General features: G+C 38.4%; 1 protein-coding gene across 1 annotated transcript in view; it reads left to right on the top strand.

Annotated features, from left to right (window-relative positions):
• Positions 1 to 22,218, top strand: part of LOC127645409 (chloride channel protein 2-like) — a 53,563-nt gene extending 31,345 nt beyond the window's left edge. The window contains exons 11-24 of the mRNA XM_052129020.1: positions 517 to 601; positions 867 to 1,025; positions 2,232 to 2,301; positions 3,808 to 3,918; positions 4,245 to 4,455; positions 4,564 to 4,697; positions 6,698 to 6,876; positions 8,079 to 8,187; positions 8,317 to 8,363; positions 14,819 to 14,884; positions 15,587 to 15,625; positions 16,621 to 16,725; positions 16,977 to 17,063; positions 17,695 to 22,218. Of these exons, the coding sequence (XP_051984980.1) occupies positions 517 to 601; positions 867 to 1,025; positions 2,232 to 2,301; positions 3,808 to 3,918; positions 4,245 to 4,455; positions 4,564 to 4,697; positions 6,698 to 6,876; positions 8,079 to 8,187; positions 8,317 to 8,363; positions 14,819 to 14,884; positions 15,587 to 15,625; positions 16,621 to 16,725; positions 16,977 to 17,063; positions 17,695 to 18,147 (1,855 nt within the window). The 3' untranslated portion in view covers positions 18,148 to 22,218. The remainder of the gene's footprint in view (positions 1 to 516; positions 602 to 866; positions 1,026 to 2,231; positions 2,302 to 3,807; positions 3,919 to 4,244; positions 4,456 to 4,563; positions 4,698 to 6,697; positions 6,877 to 8,078; positions 8,188 to 8,316; positions 8,364 to 14,818; positions 14,885 to 15,586; positions 15,626 to 16,620; positions 16,726 to 16,976; positions 17,064 to 17,694) is intronic.
• Positions 22,219 to 23,184: the final 966 nt, after the last annotated feature.

Genomic DNA, 23,184 nt, shown 5'->3' with positions numbered 1-23,184 from the left:
AAAGAAACACAGACATTGGACAACAGATAATTGGAAAAGAGTGTTATGGATCTTAACCCCATTGAGCTTTTGTCGGATCAGATAGACTGTAAGGTGTGTGAGAAGTGCCCGACAAGACAGCCACATCTATGGCAAGTGCTACAGGAAGTGTGGGGTGAAATGTCACCTGAGGATCTGGACAAACTGACAGCTCGAATGCCAAGGATCTGCAAAGCTCTCATTGCTAAATGTGGAGGATTTTTTTTGAGAGAACTCTTTGAAGTAGTTTAAGTATTTCAAAATTGAAAAAAATAAAAAATAAAAATAAAATTGCAATAGTAATATTTCACATTATTAATGTCCTGACTATACATTGTGATCAGCTGAATGCCACTTAGTAGGTGAATAAAAGTACCAATTTCTTTCCATAAGAGCAAAGTCTATACATTTTTCAAAACTTTTGGCTGCCACTGTATGTGTCCTAATATGTGAGATTTGAAATACTAATTTCTCTCTCTCATGTTCTGTTTCCTATAGAAGACTAGTGTATCCTGCGGTGGTCACTCTTCTCGTGTCCACACTTACCTTTCCTCCAGGGTTTGGACAGTTTATGGCAGGCCAGGTCTGTTGTATCAGATTGTTATTGTGTGTGTCATTCTCAGTTGTGTCAGTTTTCAATGTCTTTCTTTCATCAGTCTACAGTATATAAGGAATTCTTATACTTTCTCTTTGAGAAGAAACAACTATAAAATCCTGTATCTGTAAATAAAGAAATACAACCAATTATTTAACTTTTAAGTGAGTGTGAATCTGAAACATTTTCTGATCAAAATCTGTAATTATGCATTTAACAGACAATTAACAAAGAGCACTGCCCCCTCATTTAGCTGACTCAACATGAGTCACTAGTTGCACTGTTTGACAACCTGACCTGGTACAAGCAAGGTGTTGCCGAGGAGTTTGAGTATGCCAGTCATGTACCCGAAGCCTGGAAGCACCCGCAAGTCAGTGTTTTCATAACACTCTTGCTCTTCATTGTCATGAAGGTAAGCCTTATGTAATATATATCAGTGGCAGCTGCTGGTCTTTCAAAGAGGGGAAGCTCATTTTCAGCCTACATTATAAACTTATTTACCCTATTTTTTTGCACTAAATCAATCTTAGGTGTTGATCTGCCCTGCTGTTTAATTCTAATTTTTTCCTCGTAAGGAAGACTTTCAAATGGCTTCGCCAAAATCAGGTCGACAATATTAGCACCGTCTGCCATCGTGCGCAGTTTCACCCGTACGACGCTAGCCTAGCCTAGCCTACTGTATGAATGAATGAATGAACGAACGAACGCTCTAAAACAAAATATATTAAACTTGGTAAAACTGAAACAAGGAATGTGGTGTATAATTGTGTGAAATGTATTATGCAAATTGACTACCAATTTCGCCAAACAAATATAAAGAAATAGGTTGCAGCAGTTTGTCTTTCGACTACACTTGAGAAATCCGCGATGGGACTGAGCGCAAAATAGCTTCAGTGACTTCTTATAGTACAGATTCGCTGTCAATCAAAAGGAGATGCAGTCTTTCGACAGATCCTCCAATCATCACGCGGAAGCCCGGCGTCCGGGCCAGCCCACTCCTCATTCACCCCCAGAGACGCTGAGCGTCCGTGGGCGGGACATAATCGCAGCATTTATCCAATGACCGTCTATTTTCAGAGCACTGAAAAAAACTGTTCAGAGCAGCCACATTGAAGTCAGTGGACGCTCACTTCAACAGGGAAATGCACTGACGCTACGGGAATGTATGAGAAGTAAATCGAGTCAGCCGACCTGCTATATGTAATGTAGCTGATTCTGAACGAACTCGTCTTCGAGATGAACGTGTTCTAACGCATTTTTAGTCAATAAATTGTTTACACAATAGTACATATTTGACCATTATTTTTTTGACATTATAGGGGAAGCTGAGCTTCCCTTGCAGTCTTAAAGAAATCCCCACTGATATATATTCATCCATAGATATTAATCATTCACAATATGCACCATCCGTCTGTCTGTCTATTTATCTGTCGGTCCATCCATCTGTCCACCATCCGTCTGTCTATTAGTCTACCTGTTTGTATGTCCGTCCATCCATTCATCTGTCTGTCTGCCTATCTATCTACCTATCATGTATCATATTTTATTTCTGTATTTCAATGCTCCTCTGATCAAGTGTTTGACCATCTGAATGTTGGTTCTGAATGTTTTTCCTCAGTTCTGGATGTCAGCTCTGGCCACGACGATGCCTGTGCCTTGTGGGGCCTTCATGCCGGTTTTCCTCATTGGTATGTGATTGTAGCATAGTGCGGGTGTTTTTCACAGTCATACAACAACACTGTGGGATATGCTTTATTTTTGGTTTTCATTTCAAGCCACTATTGCATGAGTGTGCAGGTTTGAAAATTGTTTGCTGTCATATTCACACCATGTTTTAATTTCTTCTAAATGGTTGTTTTTCATTTTCCCGCAATCATGCTGTCCATTTCCATCCTTCATCACTGTCTGAATGATTAAAGACACTGTGCATAAAGTGGTCAAATCACTGCAGCTCTTTTGTGGAGTCAATGATTCTGATCTCATGTAAGTATTCGTAATTTATGCGTTAACAATTTTATGTGTCTTTTTTTGTTTGTTTTTTGTCACACCCAAATGCCAACAAAGTTTATGAACACAGGCCACACTTATAAATATATGATTGTCTTTACAGTCTATAACAAAGTATCAAACCAAACACTTTTTAAGCAAAACATTTAACAAAAAGAATGTTAGATTACAAATTATAAAGCAATAGATAGATTGTTCAAAATTAAGACAAAACGTACGTATTTGGACACTTTCTGGTAGCGAAACTCTGTGTTCATAGTTAACACTTGTGCGTCAATTTAAAAAAGTTACTCAGAGGTCCTTAGAGTACAAAAATGTCCGTGTCAAAAAACTGCCATAATATTATATATTAATATTATTTTCCACTTTCAATTTGTACATTTCTTTAACCAACATCAGTCCTGATCATAACTACCAAATATTAATTAATTTTTTGTATTTTAACCCTTTAAATGCCTTTATTTATATAATGCCACTGTTCTTTTTCACACACACACACATTTCTCAATACACACATACAAAACACACTCTGACAGTCACACCAACAATTTTAGCTGCATCATTTTTTCAATTGGCCTGCAGTGCTCTATAATACAGCAAACAGAAAATAGGAAAAAAGCATGTATTTGCTCCATAGGCTAAACATGTGAAAAATGGTGCCATATGGTGGAAAATATATTAAAAAAAATATTTTTAAAGCCAGGGCTCTGGAATGAATGCATGATACCCTTAGATCAAATATTGCAGTTTCATTGGGTTTTAATGGGGACATTTTTGTCCTTAAGGTCCTGAGTGTATCTATTTTGTGTATTATAGATGTATTATGGGAACTGAGGTTGAAAAATCTAAATTCTCCCAAAAAATACACACCTTGGCATTAACGGCAAAATGAATATGAAAATGACAAAAATGTCCAGATGATCGCACAAGGGTTAAGTGATGAACTGCATCTGTGGTTAAATTGCTAGGACACCTTTGTGAACTTGAGGAGAACTGACTACATACATTCATCATCCATATTGTTTAAAATGAATTACTAGAAGAAAAGTTATTTCTCCATAATTTGTTTTCAGATGCCATTTGATATTTTGAATATAATGCAATGGCATTCGGGCGTTCTGAAGTGTGACAAAAGTGTCCAAACACTTTTTGGGACTTCTGTACCATGCTATGTCTGTGTTGTACAGGCGCTGCATTCGGTCGACTGGTTGGTGAGAGTATGGCTGCCATCTTCCCTGAAGGGATTCATGCTGACAGCACAGTATATCCAATAGTTCCCGGCGGTTACGCAGTTGTAGGTGAGAGCATCCATTGTGCCGACATTCTCGAGGATGTCCATTTGTTTTCTTTCAAATCAAATCAGTTTGAGCCCGTCGTGGCTATATCTTATTCACACACGTAATTGAACCTGCGGGGTGTTGTATGCAAGAGTCATACATTTTTCATTAACCCACACAGACCAACAGCCAAATTAGATCTTGCTTGTGGAAATGGCTTCAGCAGTAGCACTGCATTGTGCAGTGAAGCAGAAAGCTTGTCAGGAGCACAATAGGAAATCAGTTGGCTTTTGCGGTAGGTGACTGCTACTGTAATTTGATGCGTAATGAAATGGTGATTCCCACAGGGGCGGCGGCTCTCTCTGGTGCTGTCACTCACACTGTGTCCACCGCTGTCATTGTGTTTGAGCTGACCGGTCAAATCTCGCACATCCTGCCTGTGATGATCGCTGTGATATTGGCCAATGCTGTGGCTCAGAGTCTGCAGCCTTCTTTATATGATTCCATCATCAGGATCCAGAAGCTTCCCTATCTGCCAGAGCTGGGCTGGGGACAGGAGTGAGAACTTATGCTATTATATTTTCCCTTGATATTATTTTTAAATCTCAAATCATTCCCCTGGCCTTTTGAGTGCTAACTCCCCATATGGTTCTTTTTTACCTCTAGGAAATATAATATCCGTGTAGAGGACATAATGGTGAGAGACGTGCGATATATCACTCTCTTCTCCACTTATCGGGACCTACAGGAAGCTCTTGTAACAGGCCAGCTTAAAACCCTTGCACTGGTGGAGTCCAAAGGTGAGACATATTGTATATAAAATCCTGTATGTCTATTCATTTATTAAGGGAATTATTGAGCTCTTGTTTTTGTTCAGTTAGTCCACGTTCTGCATATGTCCTTCATACATAATCACTATCTCACATTTTAGAGAGTTTAAGAGAGAGTTCTGATTAAGCTTTATGGAATGGATGTCAAGGCCACTGCCTTTAACATTCAGAAATAGTCTTTTAATGTATATTATTATTATTATTATTTTACTCAAATGGGAAGAACAATTTTGCTGAAATCACTCATTGCAATTGGAGTCTTTAATTGCTGAAGCAATTTTTGGGAAGAAGGGAGCAGTGATTGACCGAAGTGGGTTTTCAATGGCTGATGTCGATACCAAGAGTGCAAGGTTGCTAATGGCCGATATAATGCAATACATATTATTATATTGTATTACATTACATTACATTATATTATATTATGTCATGTCACACATTTTTTACTTAAAACCCCATGAAATGAAAATGTGTGGCTTTTAGTCTGTCTCTTAGAAGTGAAGCCATCTATATCCTATTGCACGTTGACAAAATTAACCTTTCACAGATACACACTTAAAATGTAGTTTTTCTCTTCTGGGAATATGGACCAAAAATATGGATGACCCATCTTGCATTACACAGGTTTTTTCCAAACAGATGCACTCAGAGAAGGTCACTCCCCCTAATACCACCTGCAACACATCCCAGCAAATAATGCAAATCATTGTTCATGGCTGTGATGTAAAGCCTATTGGCTATTTCGTTTTTTTAAAGGTAAATGGTCTTCACTTATATAGCGCCTTTTTAACCTTAACGGTATTCAAAGCGCTTTACACTGTGACTCATTCACCCATTCACACACACATGCAAGGTGCTAGCCTGCCATTTGGAGTAACTTGGGGTTCAGTCTCTTGCCCAAGGACACTTCAGCATATAGAGTCGTGTGGGCCAGGATTCAAACCACCAACCCTGCGTTTAGTGGCCAACCCGCTCTACCAACTAAGCCTCAGCAGCCCTTTGTGGAATGAATGAACGTTACATTTATATAAAGCTTTTCTGACACTACACTCAAAACACTTTACACAGTGAACAGGGGACTCTCCTCAACCTCCACCAGTGTGCAGCATCCACCTGAATGATGCGTCGTCAGCCATAGAGCACCAGTATGCTCACCACACTCCAGCTATTGGTGGAGAGGAGGGAGTATATCAGCACTCAGCACTCGTCAAGCGATTTGTTTGGTATTTAAATAACAAAAAGTGCATTCTGTTTTGAAGTTCAGCTTGCTTGGTATGGTTACTTGGCCAAAAATCAGCCAATTAATGATCTTGGTATTCCCCTAGAAGACTAACATTTATTTAGCCATTAATAAAGCCTGTCAAAAAAAAAAGTTGTGAATAAGCCATATGCCATACTGATAATACTAAATTATATAATTTTGGTAACAAGTTGTAAAGAAAATCGAATGTAATTTACCAGTTGTGCGTGTGCTTTAAAAACATCCAGTATGTTACAGAAATCGACTACGTAGTGGATTTAATCCATTACGTCATTGCACTACAGTCTGCAATGAGGACGACCTCATTGTTGTAGATGCCTGAAATAGGAATGAGCTGGATGAATCTAAAGAAACATTTTAGTGTGAGTTGTTTATATGATGCTTCAAAACAGATAATGTTCTTTAAGGAAAAATGCAAATAAATGTTTTTTCAGAAAGCAGCACCTTTTATTGAAGTTCCTAAATGAAAGCTCACAGATGGAAATGTTTTCCCATAATTACACCTCTAACCCAGTGACAGACACATTCTTTACCTTATCCATCTCCTTTCCCGCCCTCCCTCCATTTCCCTTCGCTATCCTCCATTCCTCCAGCTATCCTCCATTGCTCCAGCTCTCCTGAAGTGTCTCTCTCACTTCTCTCTTTCTCTCTCTTTCCCTATCTCTCTGGTCTCTCTGCTGTCTCCCCTGCCTGTGTCCCCACCTGGCTCCAGAGTCCATGATCCTGCTGGGTTCTATGGAGCGTTCTCAGCTGCAGTCCCTACTCTCACAGCAGCTCGGACGTGCTCGCAGACTGGAGTACTTGAGAGAGCGTACCCAGGACAACGGCACCCATGTGCCCACGTTCTCCCAGGAGTCTCCCCCCAAGACTGCCCATGGTGTACGCTTCCTGGTATGAGGCTTACACTGAACAACCCCTTGTTTATTTATTTATTTATTTAGTTTTAGATTAATCAGACATACATGTAGATCTATGCAAAAAAACATAATAGGTTAAGGAATAGTTCAGGCATAATGAAAATTCTACATTTTATATTATTTACTCATCCTCATGTAGTTTAACCATATGCTGTTATTTTCCATCACACAATTACTCTGGTAGTTGACATGTTGCTACCTAATGTTCCAGTACCCTCAAATCGGGCCAAATGTTTTTACCTTTTCCTATGACTTTACTGATAGCATGTTGCGTGAGCAGCATCAGGGACATGGGTTCTCGACCCATGAATACCAGGAATAATCATGCTCACAGAAATAAGGGCGATAGTGATTCAGAGATCGCATTTTCACTCTAAAATAAACATTTTACTCCACTGAGGGTTAGGCTCAGGGTTGGGGTTTGATTTAGGCTGTACTACGTGACTGTTGACCGTACGTCATTTACAGCTAAAAATAACTTGCTTTACTACTCTCTTTTGGCGTGCTCAACAACACTTGTTAAACATGTTGTTCAACAACACTGCCAGCCTTGGCAACTGTGGTTGGCAGTTTGAATTTCGGTAAGCACAGACTGATTTCAGCTGAAGATTAACATTCAACCTACTGTTGCCGAATTCACAGTGAGATCAGTCTATCCAGAATGGTGCCTTGTTGCATCATGATTTGATGCCAAAACTGCATTTGTTTGTATGTGTTTTGTGATCAAACATGCAGAATTGAGAATGAGATCTGAGAGCAGAAGATTTCCAGTGAAGAACCACCTACATTTTTGTGTGTTCCTCACACAAAGCTATTGTACGGCAGAATATAGCAATGGTAAAAAATAACAGCAAAAATGACTTGAGGATGTGTAAACAATTACAGAATTTTCTCTTTGGGGTGACATATTATTTTAATTATGTTCAGCCTTATTCTCACATTCGTTTTTTAAGTCTGTGGTTCTCAGCTGTATTTCACAAGAAGAACAAATGAATCTTAATGTCACAACACTCAGTTTTCTTTTGTTTTTTGTTTTCTATGTCAGTCATTGCAAAGAGGGAAATGCGTGGCAGGCAGACAATGCTGATTTCAGCACTACAGTTGTTAGTATGTGAAGGGAGTATGTTAGTAATTAACCTTGTTAATATGTGGATCTAACAGACTGTCTTTCTCTAGATCTCCACTGAAGAGTCCTCCTACAGCCCCACTCTGACTAACTCTCAGATCCCCCTCAAGTCTGCCCTGAAGACAGTGTCTGCGATCAGCAACACAGAGTCACTGAATAGTGTGTATTTAACACTTACTCATACATTTAAACTCCCACACATGTAGCCGTGTTCCGCTGTTTCATTCTCTCAACGAACCTCTTGTATGTACCCATCTTGTGCTAATCTAATCACTCCTCTTTTTGCAGGCTCTCCAAATCTCTCCACCAGGGAACCTGTAAATGAGGTAGTCGAGGTAAGATGGCACTCTAGGGAGAGTGGGTGAAATGAAGCACTTATATTGCTGTAGATTTTACAGGTGTTCAGAGAATGAATATGGGGCAAGAAACATAAGTGGATCCATCTGGCAAAGCAGAATCACAATTAGCCTAAAATGTCTTGTATGATTTACTTCCTTCATGTTTCAAACCTTGTCTTAGGCTTTGTCCAAAAATAAGATTTTTTGGCATAATTCATTAAGTTGCTTGTAGTCTGAACAGCAAAAAACCTAGATGAAGTCCTGTTGTTACAAACACGATCCAAAACACACACCGGGAAGATGGCGCGCAAGATGGCTGCTTCGGTGTGGAGCGCTCTAGCATTTTTATTACTTTTGTTTGTTTGTCATGTTTTTGTCACTCTTTTTGTTCTGATCAGTTTCACCAGAGATGAACTGCTGAATATTCGGCAGAGCATACATGATAATTTCTTGCCGCTGTTTGATTATTCGGACGTTTTATTAGACATCATAGTTAGAGGCGCAGCGGTACTCTACAAGTGATCCAAAAGATGCACGTGAGGGAAGAGAGCCGGCACGCTTGTGAAGCTTTGTCAACGCGGCATTGAGACTCCGCTGCCAAGTATTCAACTGTTGAATGTCCGCTCCCTCGCCAACAAAATGGATGAACTGCTTCAGCACTCTCAAACCAATAAGGACTTTTCTAACTCTGCTGTTCTGTGTTACACAGAAACCTGACTGAATGAAGTCATCCCGATAGCATGTTACATTTGCAGATCTTTCAGCTGTTCAGAGCAGATCAAATCACAGAGTTATTGGGGAAAACGAGAGGCGGTGGAACATGCATTTATATCAACGAAAGTTGGTGTACAGATGTAACAGCGTAGAAGAATATGTGCTGTGCTAATTTAGGAGTGCTCTTCATCAACTGTAAACCTTTCTACTCACTGTGGGAGTTTTCTTAATTCTTTCTGGTGAATGTTTACATCCCGCCACAAGCGTGCGTGAACGCAGCTTTGCAACAGCTGGCTGATCACATCACAGACACAGAGTAACAACACCCGGACTCTCTTATTATTATTCTGGGAGATTTTAATAAAGCTAACCTCATCTGTGAACTGCCAAAATTCAAACAACACATCACATGCCCCACCAGAGACAGAAATATACTGGACCACTGATACACCACTGTAAAGGATGCATATCGCTCTGTCCCGTGTGCAACTTTAAGACTCTCTGATCGCTGTCTGGTTCATCATCTTCTGACCTACAAGCAGAAACTAAAATCAGCTAAGCCTGTAGTAAGGACTGTAAAGAGTTTTTAAAGCTGCAGCCACAGACCTGGACAAGCTCACAAGTACTGTGACATCATATATCAGCTTCTGTAAGAATATGTGCATCCCCCACTAGGACATTTTCATCATTCAATAACAATAAACCATGGTTTACAGAAAAACTCAGACAGCTTCGTCATGCCAAAGAGGATGCTTACAGTAGTGGGGATAAAATATTGTACAACCAGGCCAGGAACACATTGACTAAGGAAATCAGAGTGGTTAAAAGAAGCAGCTCTGAAAAGCTGAAAACTTTCAGCCAACAATCCTGCATCTGTATGGAAAGGCCTGAAGAGCATTACCAAGTATATGACACCTCCCCCTTGCAATGTAGAGAGTCAACTAATGGCTGATGAACTGCAGGTTTAAAAGCCCAGTGTCGCACCCCTCCCCGCTCTGATCTTCACTTCACACACACAACAACACCTACTGGAACCCCCCCTCGTCCCCCCCACCTACTACTAGAAAAAAATATAATTGTGCCACCATAATAATTTATTTCATTATATACAAAAATTTAATAAAAATGACTTGGACCAAATAATAAAGAAAAGTATCCAATAAGTGCCCAACATAGATGGGAACACCTTCAATACTGATTAAAAAGCATTCCAGTGTAGTGGGCTAAAGCACATAACTGTTAATCAGAAGGTTGCTGGTTTGATCCCACGGCCACCACCATTGTGTCCTTGAGCAAGGCACTTAACTCCAGATTGTCCCTGTAATAAGTGTCATCAAATGCATAAATGTAATGTAAATGTAAACAGCTGCCACTGTCATGCTACTGAAAAATGCTGATTTAAAAAAAACAAAAAAAAGCATCCCAGTTGGTTGAGAAAATGTAAAGAGAACATGTCTGCAAATTCTAGGCAAAGGGTGACTAATATAGCATAAGATGCTAAAATGTAACACAGTTTTGATTTATTTTGGATTTTGTTTAGTCACAACATAATTCCCATTATTATTATTATTATTATTATGTTATTCCATAGATTTGATGACTTTACTATTATTAAAAAATGTGAAGAAAAAAAAATATATATATTATAATAAAGAATGAGTATGTGTTTCAAAACCTTTGACCGGTAGCATAGGAAAGCTTCAGGCCAGACAGTGTTTCACCTGCCTGTCTGAAAGTCTGCTCTGACCAACTGGCCCCCATCTTCACACAGATCTTCAATCGATCACTGGAGCAGTGTGAAGTTCCCTGCCGCTTCAAACGCTCCACCATCTTTCAGGTCCCTAAAAAAGCCAAAATCACAGGACTTATGGGGCTTTTCCACTGCACAGTACAACTCAACTCAACTCTGCACGCTTTTTTGGGGTTTTACACTGTGGATAGTACCTGATACTTTTTTTTAGTACCACCTCGGTCGAGGTTCCAAGTGAGCCGAGGCGATACTAAATGTGACTTCGAAATCCTGCAGCTCACTGACTGATCAGGGAGAATCATCACTACCAGCGTCACTGGATTTCCAACATGCGACATCAACCTGCTAGTTTTAAAGTTAGCAAAAGCGATAACAGTATCATTTGTTCACGTGACTTTCAATTGTGAAAAAATAAATTACAGTGTGTGCAAAACCACGCCGTGGTCAATAAATGAGGTGCAGACGGTCCACTCGTTAGCGAAAAAAGTCTCTCAGGAAGTGTATCAGCTGTTTGCCGTACACGTCTATCACCGGACCTACCAACGGTTTAGGGAAAAGTTCATAAAAACTTAAAAGTGACTACAGAACCATCAAGGAAAAGTGGAAGTGGTTCGACCAAATGGACGCTATCTAAACCGGCGAGCAATGGGAGGGAGAGTGCCCTGGACTCAGCCACAATGGAGGATGTACATTTTGTTACGTTAACTCTATACTCTGCTTGAAAGCTTCACTTTATTTAGTTGAAGCAGCTACTGGAAGCTTGCTTCTAAAAAACCAGGCCAAAATCCCCATGCAACAACTGCTTTATGCAGCACAATGAGCTTGTAGCTAACAGCTAGGTCAGTTTGTGTCGTGATGATGTCACGACAGTAGAGGCGGCGCAACTATGACGATCAGCCTATAATCCCACCCACGTTGAGATGGCACTAAACTGCAGTGGAAATGCAAGCTCAGAAACGTAAAGCGTGTAGAGTTGAGGCGAGTCGAATCGTAACGTGCCACTACAATTACAACGGACAGTCAGGACTGCTGAGAGGATTATTGTTGCCCCCTGCCCCTCTCCATGACCTGTACGTCTCCAGAGTGAGGAAATGTGCAGGTAAAAATCCCTCTGGACCCCACACACCCTGCCCACTCCCTCTTTGCACTGTTGCCCTCTGGCCAGCACTACAGAGCATCGAGCACCAGGACAACCATACACAAGAACACTTTCTACCCTCAGGCCATTTTCCACATGAAAAATTAAACTGCATCAGGACTCCCCCATAGTGCAATAATGTAAATAAATATCTCATGTACATATGTAAATTAACTCAGATTTAATTAATTAACTGTACATACACCTTGCACATACATCAGCACATGTACATATGCCATTCTGTTATTTGTCCTATTATTTGTATGTATATTTATATTCTTACCTTGTTTTATATTCTGTGTCTCACTCTAATGTTCTGTGTGCACTTGTTTCTCCTATCACCAAACAAAATCCTTCTGTACATGAGAACACTTGGCAATATAGCTCATTCTGATTCTGATTCTGTAAATATGTTGTTTGAGATATGTTTAAAATCTGATTTTTAAAAATGCCATTTCTGTCTGAATGGTGAGAGCGGATTTCAAATAGTTTTCTGTTATCATGGATGTAACAGTCACATTGTGTCACAAAGTGCAGTAGTTTCTACAGCAGTGTCTAAATTCATTCATATTTGCTAACATTTGGCATTCACTATGTATTGAATGTTGAATGAGCAAACCTCTGATGCAAATGCTCTCTTGTGAGTTCATCACCGTGGCGAGATGTCATGAAAGACATGAGCAGAGGCATAATTTTTAGTTTATTATCCTCTCTTTCCATAATGAAAGCAAGTGACTTATGTTTCTTGGTGTCTCTTTGCTGATGCTCAAGTCATTACTATGCCTACCGATATAGATTCAGGATATTGACTACACTGTCAGTCCAAAAGATATAAATCAGATTTATAGTATGTTATGTGTGAACCAGTGTGTTATTAACATTGACAAAAACGAAATGAAAGCTAAATGAAAATAATAAAATAAACATAGTTGGGGGGAAAATAAAATAAACTAAAAAACATTTAACTCCAAAACTAAATTAAATTACATTTTTGTTTTGTTTTATATACATACACAGTAAATAATACAATTTGACAACATTTAATAAAACATTCATTAAACGAAACACCATTAGATAGCAGTAACACTAGACTGCTCTAAGAAATTTAACTCTATTGAACATATTTTATTGATATTAGTTAATTCATTAAAGCTAAAGTGTAACTTTTTTGGTGTTTAACTACTGTCTCCTATCTCAGCTTAATATGCAGAGACAACTAAAAGTGAGCCATATGTAGGTTCATTTAGTTGAAAACTATAAACACTGTGTTACTGTGGTGCGATAAAAATTCTGTTTTGAGCGGCCCGTCCAGCCCTACACAACAACATTGACTCAACCAATGTTTGTCCAATCAATAGCAGACGGGGGTTGTATTCGTAAGGCTTTTTGAAAACAATGTTAATTTTCCAGTTCTGTAATTTTCCAGTTCTGTACACTTAGTATGGTCAGCTTTACCGTGGCAGCCCTTAAAGGGATAGTTCCCCCAAAAATAGTTACCCTCATGCATCCCAGATGTTTATGACTTTCTTTCTTCTGCAGAACACAAAGGAAGATTTTAAAAAGAATATTTCAGCTCTATAGGTCAAAACAATCAAACAAATGGTGGTCAGAACTTTGAAGGTCCAAAAAGCGCATTAATTCAGCATTAAAGTAATCCATGCAACTCCAGTGGTTAAATCCATATCTTTGAAAGTGTGTGTGAGAAACAGATCAATATATAAGTCCTTTTTTAATATCAAGCTCCCCTTTTTACATTCAAATTCTTTTGTTTTTGGTGACTCACATTCTTCATGCATATCGCAACCTACTGGGCAGGGAGGAGAATTTATAGTAAAAAAGGACTTAAATATTGATCTGTTTCTCAACCACACCTATCATATCCACTTCTGAAGACACAGATTTAACCACTGGAGTCAAAGGGATTACTTTAATGCTGCCTTTGTGGTTTTTGGATCTTCAGATTTCAGAGAGCAATTTGCATTAAATAAACTAAAAGAGCTGAGAAATATTTCTAAAAATCTTTGTTTGTGTTCAGAAGAAGAAAGTCATCCACATCTTGGATGGCATGAGGGTGAGTAAATGATGAGAGAATTGAAATATCCCTTTAAATACTAAAGCTACAATAAAAAGTAACTAAACTGAAACTAGAAAACACTTATAAAACTACAGCTAAACTAACAGTCGGAGAGTGAAATCCAAAGAAAACTCTCTGGATTAATTGCAAAAATACACATTGTTTTCACACAGCTTTTTCAAACACTACCCCCCTTTGCCGTAAATCAAACAAACAGATTGTCTCGCCCCAACCTATGCCATTGGTCGAACCAATGTTGTTGTGTCAGGCTGGATGGGTAACTAAAAAAAAACAAACAAAAAAGGAATGTTTATAGCGCCATTGAGACACAGTGTTTACAGTTTTCTGTTTTTCAGTTTTATAGTTGTCTCTGCATAATAAGCTCTAATAGAAGAAAGTATTTTACTTTAGCTTTAAATTAAACAAATCAAAACTATAATAACCCTGGTGTGATCAAAGCTTTTTGTCTGTTGTTCATTATAACTCTAAAGTTTTCACCCTCTGCTAAACTAGGTTCCCACAGGAATTCTCTGATAAAGCGGCATCTGTTGACCAGCGTAAAGGGAATGTTCTGTCAGCCGAGCATTAACTACGGAGTTTGGCTGTTCCATTTGTTATACATAACCCTTTTCTGCCTTTCAATTTTGAAGAGCAATGGTTGCCTCTAACAGTGTCCCTTGATAATAGTTAATGTTGAAGGTACAGCTGTTGAGGGAGCATTGCATTAAAGTTGCATTAATGCTTTATGCTCCTCCCTTTTCTGTTCTGTCTGGAAGAGCAATGCTGGCCCCATGGCTCCTAAGAGGAGCAAGAGGCCCAAGCGTGTGAAGATAACCATGGCGGTAAGAGAGCTGCAGCAGAGACCCTTTCTTCTGCTACCCACAAACACGCATTAATGGGGTGGCAGTGGCACAGTCAATAGGACCTGTACAGCACAGAGGCCTTATTGAGTTCTGCCTATGCACTGTATTGATAACTCTGCTCCACTTTAGTACTTTCCCTCTAGGGAACAGGGAACTAGCTGACTCACAAGATGATTCATACCATGTTATGAAGTTTATATGTCTCTCATGGGATGAGTGCGTTTGTGTGACGCATGGTTTGGTTTTTGCGGTTGTCAAGATTGAAAATGAGCCTAGGAGCTTTGTATGTCCATATACCAAAAGACGGATGTCAGGACATTTCATGGGTAGCACTGTTTCTTTTGAACAAAACTTCAGATTGAAGCCCAATTTAACCTCAAGCTTTAAACTCTCCAACCAAATTAACAACCTTTCGCAAAAGCTATTCCCTGTCTTATTTCTTTATTGCCTTCTTAATGATATCCAGTCTCCCTTACCCTCCCCTAGGCTGCGTTTAATTTATTGCTTAAGCTTGCTTACAGTATGTTTAGTAAATCTTGAGCTGCTTTGGTAGACTACATTAGTATGTGTTGCTTGTCTTGTGAACAACATTTTTTATTAATTGCATTATCATTTGTAGAGGCAAGTGTATGCAAGGGACAATATAGTGCATTTCTATGTTTAACTCTAACTCGTTTTCAGGACACTCCTAATGTAGAAGATGACATGTCAACAGCAGAGGTAAACTTACTGTGTTTACTGATAAATACTTACTGAATCAAGATGTCATAAGCCCCTAATAACGATTCATAATGATCTAAGATTCTTGTAAAGTGTATCTATGTTGTAATCACACATTCAAAGGTAATGCCAATGCTTCCATTTTCCATTCCATTATAGCATGTGTTCTAGAACATATATTTTTTGTACAACTAAGGCCACGTCCACACTAATCTATTGAAGTTTGAAAACTCCTGAATTCATTATTTTAATGTTTGTGGTTAGGAAGAGCGTTTTTGAAAGTCTCTGTTTTCGGTGGAGGAAAACACCATTCCAGTGTGGATGAGAAGCGTTAACGTAGTAAAATCAATGCTTTTTAAAAGGAAAATGTATGGGTATGGACGTGGCTTAAGGGACTGTTCAGACCAAACGTGTCCTTGCAATGAATAGAGAAAAACGCAGGTGTCGAGACATTTTTTAATAGTTGAAGTTCTTTTTAACTTGACACATCATCTAAAAATAAGTGCCGTTCCTATGCGGGAAAAAACAAGCCTCATCTAGCACACGTTTACGTAGAAAAACAATTGCAAAAACGTGTTCGTTATAAACGGCCCCTAATATGAGTACAAGTTATTTGCCCACACTGAAAGCATAAATGCTGCACATCACAACACAATCACAGCCAATAAAAACATATTTGATGTTTAATATAGTAATGTGAATCTGGATTTTGTCCCAGTGAGATTTCACTGTGGGTGGTGTTTTATAATATAAACCTTGCACCTGACAAAATGTTCTGTCGGTCATTGCTTGTACAAAAAATAGCTTTATATTAATAGCTTCATATTGTATCCGCATGGTTTGGAGGACTCATAACAAAGCTAACTCTGTAGCTTCTTAATCTTTTACGGCCTGCATCTTATGATATTGCATACATTATATGAAGTCTCACATAAAATTACCCCGTCTATTTTTTACCTTTTTAAAAGATGTTGCTCAATTAACTTTTTTTACAGATATCAGTGTGGGAAGAGCAACAGTTGGATGAGGCTGTAGATTTCAACAATTGTAAAATAGACCCCGCCCCCTTTCAGCTGGTGGAGCGGACATCTTTGCATAAGGTAAGGACTTACAGTATCATAAACAAGATCAGTGAAACATGAGGAAGTCATTCACAAAGTATTGTTAATGTTTTAAAGGCTTTTTAGAAAGTCGAGTTCTCAGGAGGAAAGGAAATAAACGTTCTTCTCTGTTTCACATGGGAAAAAAGGGGTTTTATTTGGAAAACTAACAAGACAGTTCTGTTATCACAGTTGCCCTTCAATGAAGCAAGAACTTCATCCCTTTATCTCTGTCCTTTTGTGCGTTACAGACACACACTATTTTCTCACTACTTGGCCTGGATCATGCTTATGTCACCAGTACTGGCCGTCTAGTTGGGGTTGTCTCATTAAAGGAGGTTTGTTTGATTGTATTCTTTTATCATGTTGTCTTTATGCATGAGAGAGATTCATTGCCTTACTGCATTTTTATTGTAAAAGCCCTTTATCATCGTTATATCAATGATTTTTTTTAATGCAAGTAAAATACAGCTTTTAAAGGGATAGTTCACCCCCAAAAACGGAAAATCCTGTGATTAATTACTTACCCTAATATCACTCCAAATCCATATCAGTTATTTTTGTGTAAGTCTTTACATGGTTTATTTGCCATTTTATAAATGTGAACAGTGACTCCAGTCTGTCAAGCTCCAAAAAGGACATAAAAACATATCTTAAAACCACAGTAAAAGCAATCGATATGACACATGCAATATATTCCAATATATAAGTCTTATGAAGCCACACAATCAGCCAATCAAGTCATTATTCACTCTTAAATGAAATCACTGATAAACTCCAATACATCGGCTTCGTCATGATGTCATGTCACCAGAACTAATGAGGTCTGATGTTATCAAAGTAGCCATAATATTTTGTGGTTCACGGAAGAAAGTCATATGGGTTTGGAACAACTATTGGGTGAACTATTCCTTTAATGCACACTCAGTATATTGAGCTGAAGGATTTAATCACTATGCCTGTCTGTAGCTGCGTAAGGCCATTGAGGGCTCTGTAACAGTGACTGGAGTGAAAGTCCGTCCACCGTTGGCCAGCTTCCGCGACAGCGGCAACAGCAGCAGCATTTCAGAGGTTACCGAACTCCACAAGCTCTGGAGTCGTCACAGGAGCATATCATTGCCAAGGGAACTCAACCTCCCTGACCTGGAAGACCAAGGGGAGCAGCCGTCCGAGGGCAGCCTTGTGAATGAGACCGAGTGCACGGAGCTATCCAGCCAGAACAGCCTGTTACACACAGACGACCAATCAGAGCTTCCCTACACCAATGCCACACCCCAAGAGGAGCTCCAATCACAGCTCCCCTGTGACTGCAGCCTCCCACTTGAGGACAGCTTGGAGGAAGTCAACGAGCATTGCCCAACCCAGAATGAGGAACCACTGAGTGAGGCAAGCCCCTCCCACTCAAAGGGGCAACCAGAATGACAGCTGGCTGTGATTGGCAATGCGCACTCCATTTACACCATACACAGTATTGTGAAGTCAGGGTGAAGAGAACTTGGAGGCAAATCTTGAAGCGGTGAAGCACACTGTCTGCTGTGTACTAATCAAAACCTCAGTAACTGGTCTTGCCCTCCCACAAAACACGCTGTGTGTGTGGGTGTGTGTTTGTATGTGTGGGATGTTCATAGATATGCTGCAGTGTGTATGTACACTGTGTGGATTTATGTTGGTAGGATACATTTTAAAACTTTGTATCAGGATATGTATGACTTTATGTCAGTGTTAATTGCCATTTATAACCCATTTTACCTCCATAATGAGATATATTAGAGTGAAACAGGATATTTAATGAGAAAAAATATAGGATGAAACTTGATTTACCCATTGTGAATTGATTGGATTGCAAAAATGGTTGACCAGAATGGAGCCAGACCGAATGTAAGTTTTAAACATGAATAGCTATTGGTTAACATTACCCAATAGCCCCTAAAATAATATTCTGGGTTCAATACAAGTTAAGCTCAGTCAACAGCATTTGTGGCAAAATGTTCACTACAACAAAAATTTATTTTGAATTTGACTTTTCTTTAAAAAAAGAAAATCTGGGTTCTAGTGAGACACTTGCCATGGACGTGAATGGGGCCAAGTTTTTAACATTAAAATACTCACATTTCAAAAGTATATCCACAAAACATTATTTTAGTTTGATAAAAACACTTACTAACTTTCTGCGTGTAAAGTTATATCCAATTTTACAACTTTGTTGCCATGACGACGTAATGTCAACCAACCCTAAAACCCTAAAATGACTGTAAAATTATGATTTAAACAACTTCACAGCTCAAATAATTAATGAGTTTTAACAGAAAAATGAATGTGTTTTTATAAATTTAAGCTTCACATTTCTGATTTTAAATCCTCCAAAAATTGTCCACATTCACTTCAATTGTAAGTGCCTCAATGTAACCTCGATTATTTATTTTTTTTTTTAAGAAAAGGAGTTGAAATACATTTTTGTGGTAACCAACATTATGCAACAAATGCTGTCGATTGAACTCAACTTGTTCTGAACCCGGAACATTCCTGTAAGCCACTTTTTGCATTGTCTAATCAATGCTTTACTTGTCTTGTCTATTATATATTGAATTGTCTTTATTTGGGGGCCTTTCACAGCAAACATTAATATATGCGATTAATTTGATTCATCAATATCGCAAATAATCCATTAGATTACCATTTTTAATTGATTGAGAGCCCTATAATAACAAACTAGGATTGTTTTTTGGAATAACATGCACTAATCATTCATAATAATACCAGGGATGTGCATTAAAGTAAATAGACTAGGATTAAATGTTGATTTTAAAGTTTAAAATTTATGTCAGACCATGACAGGCTCATGAATGATCATATGTGCATGTGATTTTTTGTTTTTGTATGTATATTCACTTTAAAATTGTATGTTAGTTGATGTGTGTGTTTTGTCTTTTGAGTAAGTGAGAGAATGTGCGTAAGAAAGGTAGAGTGTGTGCCAGTGTGACTCAGCTGCAGCTAGCCAACGCACCCATCTGGTGCCGACACTTTAAATCCAAATAAAATAGTCTCTGAGATCAAAACTACAATATTGCTCTAAATATAGACCCTAAAAACCCACACTGCAAGGAAATTGGGGGAAGGGGTGGGGGGCTAAAAAGTACATGAAGAACAAGAAAATGATGCAAAACGCATTGTAATTACCATTCAAACGTTACACAGCAATACACAAACCTTTTCCTTACTGATAAGATCGGAAAAATGCCTTCATTGAGCACATGGTTTGGATGATGTTGCATGTAATTATGAGTAATGATAGCCCACAACACATCAAGCATGCGCAGATACAGTATGTGTCAAGACCAGTGTAGCACATAGCTGCCTGGCCATATTAAAATGTACAAAGCACTAAATATCCTGAGAAACTCCAAATGGAGGCTCTTAAATTCTTAATTATATGCATTCACCCCAATACAATCATTTGCATGCACAAACACTTGCACAAACAATACTCATCATGGAGCGCTGCTTTGCAGTAAGCTTAAATAAAACCATTTAAAAAGATTGCACAGGGCTGTTTAATGTATATATTACTTCATCAGGTTTAATTATTTGGCCTCGGGGAATTTGAACTGCATTTATGAGGCTAAATGATCCTGCATTGAAAAATCCAGAGCCTGATACTTATTTGCATGTGCTCATGAGTTTAAAGAAATTGTAAACCCAAACTAACTCTCATGTCGTTCCAAACCCATAAAGCTTATTGATGCTCCATTTGCTTATTTTCATACAATAGCAGTTGATAGCGACTCGCTTTAAAGCTTAAAAAAGCACCCAAATGTGTCATGAAAGTAGTCTATGCGATTTGTGCACCATATTCCAAGTCTTCTGAAGACATACAAACACTTTGTATCTTGAACAGATCGCAATTTACGTAGTTATTTGCTCTAAAAACAAAAACAAATAATTGATCAACTCCTGTAAACAGAACAAATCAAATATGGCGATACATCAGTAACATTAAACATCATTGGTTCTTGCACGTCTCGTGACCAAATATCATGACATCATGATATAGGTGTTTTTTTTTTGTTTTTGTTTTTTTACAACCGCTGATGTATTTCTTCACAATAGCAGTTGATAGCGACTCACATTAAAGTTCAGTGATTGCAACATTGTTTAAAATATCTACTTTTGTGTTTTGCAGAAGTGAGAAAGTCATGGGTTTGGAACAAAATGAGCATGATTTACATTACAAAATGTAAATCATGAACACAAGTTTTATTTTAGGGTGAACTACCCCTTTAAGACACACTATCTAGTGCAGACACCAAATCACAAGGATTTTGGAATGGAATCCAGTGAGATTGAGTGTTAAGGTTTTAGACTGTGTTAGAACCAGCTTTTGTATAAATACCATCACACACAGTCCTTCTAACCAGGCAGTTTGTGGTCCACTGTGCAGATCTCATCCAGTGACATTCAAAGTGTTGAAATATAACTAATTACAATTATGGATATTCTGTGTACTTGCAATCCAGTCACATTTGAATTATTTTACATGTAATTTTATTTTCATAGCTTGGTCAACCGTGCAATAATGCTGTATTCTTAGAATTAATGCTTGATATATAGGATTATTTTATTGAACATTTCTACCGTGCAGATAATTAAACTAATTTTTTAAATGTTTGCAATGATGCACTAAATTAATAAGTATTGTACTGAAACAAACGGACAAGTGGGAGTGAGAGTCTGTGGCTATTATATTTTATAAATGCCTTTCAAAGTTCACAACCTTTAATGTGTTTACAGGACCTCAGCATGGAGTTTAGTCATATTTACAGCATCTTCAGCCTGTTAGTATTCTGTTTGCATCAATACTGTGTTTGAACAAGGCTATGCAGAATGGTCAAAAACAGCACAACTACCCTAGTCAGAGCATTAGCAGAGCTAAATGGAGAATGTGTTATGTTTCAGTTTTTTTGTGCACTGCAGAAATGGGGGGTTAAGGGTTTGATTTAAATGGATCAAGGCATGTGGACCAAAACCATAACCATGACACTCGGACTTCCTGACGCAGCCTTTTGTCATTCTCAAAAGAAAATGCCTGCTGTGTCTGTGAGCCTGTTACTGAAAGAGCTAAATGTTTCTTTGCCATTCATTTCAGCTGCACTAATCAGCTGTTTTATTAAAGTTTGTTATAACGCAGATTCATGTGATCGGGGACAGAATAACTTTAGCTAATAACAATCTTTAGATACGTCGTGTCACGTTTTGTCTGTTTGCCGCTTGTGCAGTTTGAATCAAGCCCATGGTGTGTAAATTGTCTGCTGATATGCCACACATTTAATGTAGAGTTAAGCAATAAGTCTGCTCCTATCCCCTTAAATGGTTTTTATAAATCATTTGCTTGTACAGAATACAGGGTAAAATGGTATGTACTGTACATGAACTCTCCTCACATACCCTGTACATACAGAGATAAGCATATTGAATCCACTGTTACCATTATTTTTCAGAAACATGAAATTGTTTTGTACATAAGTAAATATTAAAATTCAATTTTAAAAGTTGTTTTTGTTCTATGGAGTATTCATTCATGTGGAAAATAATGTATCTGCACTGTTTAAAATGGCAACCTGCACTTTTAACTGTTATAAACAACTTTTACCTGACCTAACCTGTAAAGGAATAATCTGGGTTCAATACAAGTTAAGATCATTTGACAGTATTGCTGGCATAATTTTGATTACCACAAACAAATCAATTAGACTCATCCCTTCTTTATACAAACAGCAAAAATCTGGGTTAAAGTGAGGCACTTACAAAGGATGTAAACGGGGCTGTGCATAAAAAAGTATAGATTCACAAAAAACAATATGCATGTTAACATGATTTTAGTGTGATAAATCGCTTACAACTTTTAATGTTTTACAACGGCATTGCCATGACAATGCAATGTTTTGAAAAAGTTTTTTTTTTTTGGTGATCAACATCAGAAGTTACAGACATACTAAAACCAGCCCATCTGGTACCAACAATCATGCCACTGTCCAAATCACTAAGATCACATTTTTCCCTATTCTGATGGTTGATGTGAACATTAACTGAAGCTCCTGACCCGTATCTGCATGATTTTATGCACTGCACTGCTGCCACACGATTGGCTGATCAGATAATCGCATGTATGACTGTTGGTGGCAGATGGGCTGGTTTGAGAATTTCAGTAACTGTTGATCTCCTGGGATTTTCACAAACAGTCTCTAGAATTACTCAGAATGGTGCTAAAAACAAAAAAAACATCCAGTGAGGGTCAGTTCTGCAGATGGACATGCCTTGTTGATGAGAGAGGTCAACAGAGAATGGCCGGACTGGTTCAAACTGACAAAGTCTACGGTGACTCAGATAACCGCTCTGTACTATTGTGATGAGAATATCATCTCAGGATGCTATTCTGATATGAGGGATGGCGATGTTTTGGCA

Source organism: Xyrauchen texanus, chromosome 6 (assembly GCF_025860055.1).
Source record: "Xyrauchen texanus isolate HMW12.3.18 chromosome 6, RBS_HiC_50CHRs, whole genome shotgun sequence".
NCBI lineage: Eukaryota > Metazoa > Chordata > Actinopteri > Cypriniformes > Catostomidae > Xyrauchen > Xyrauchen texanus.
The sequence above is the reverse complement of the archived record's forward strand: the minus strand, read 5'-3'. Positions and strand labels throughout refer to the sequence as shown.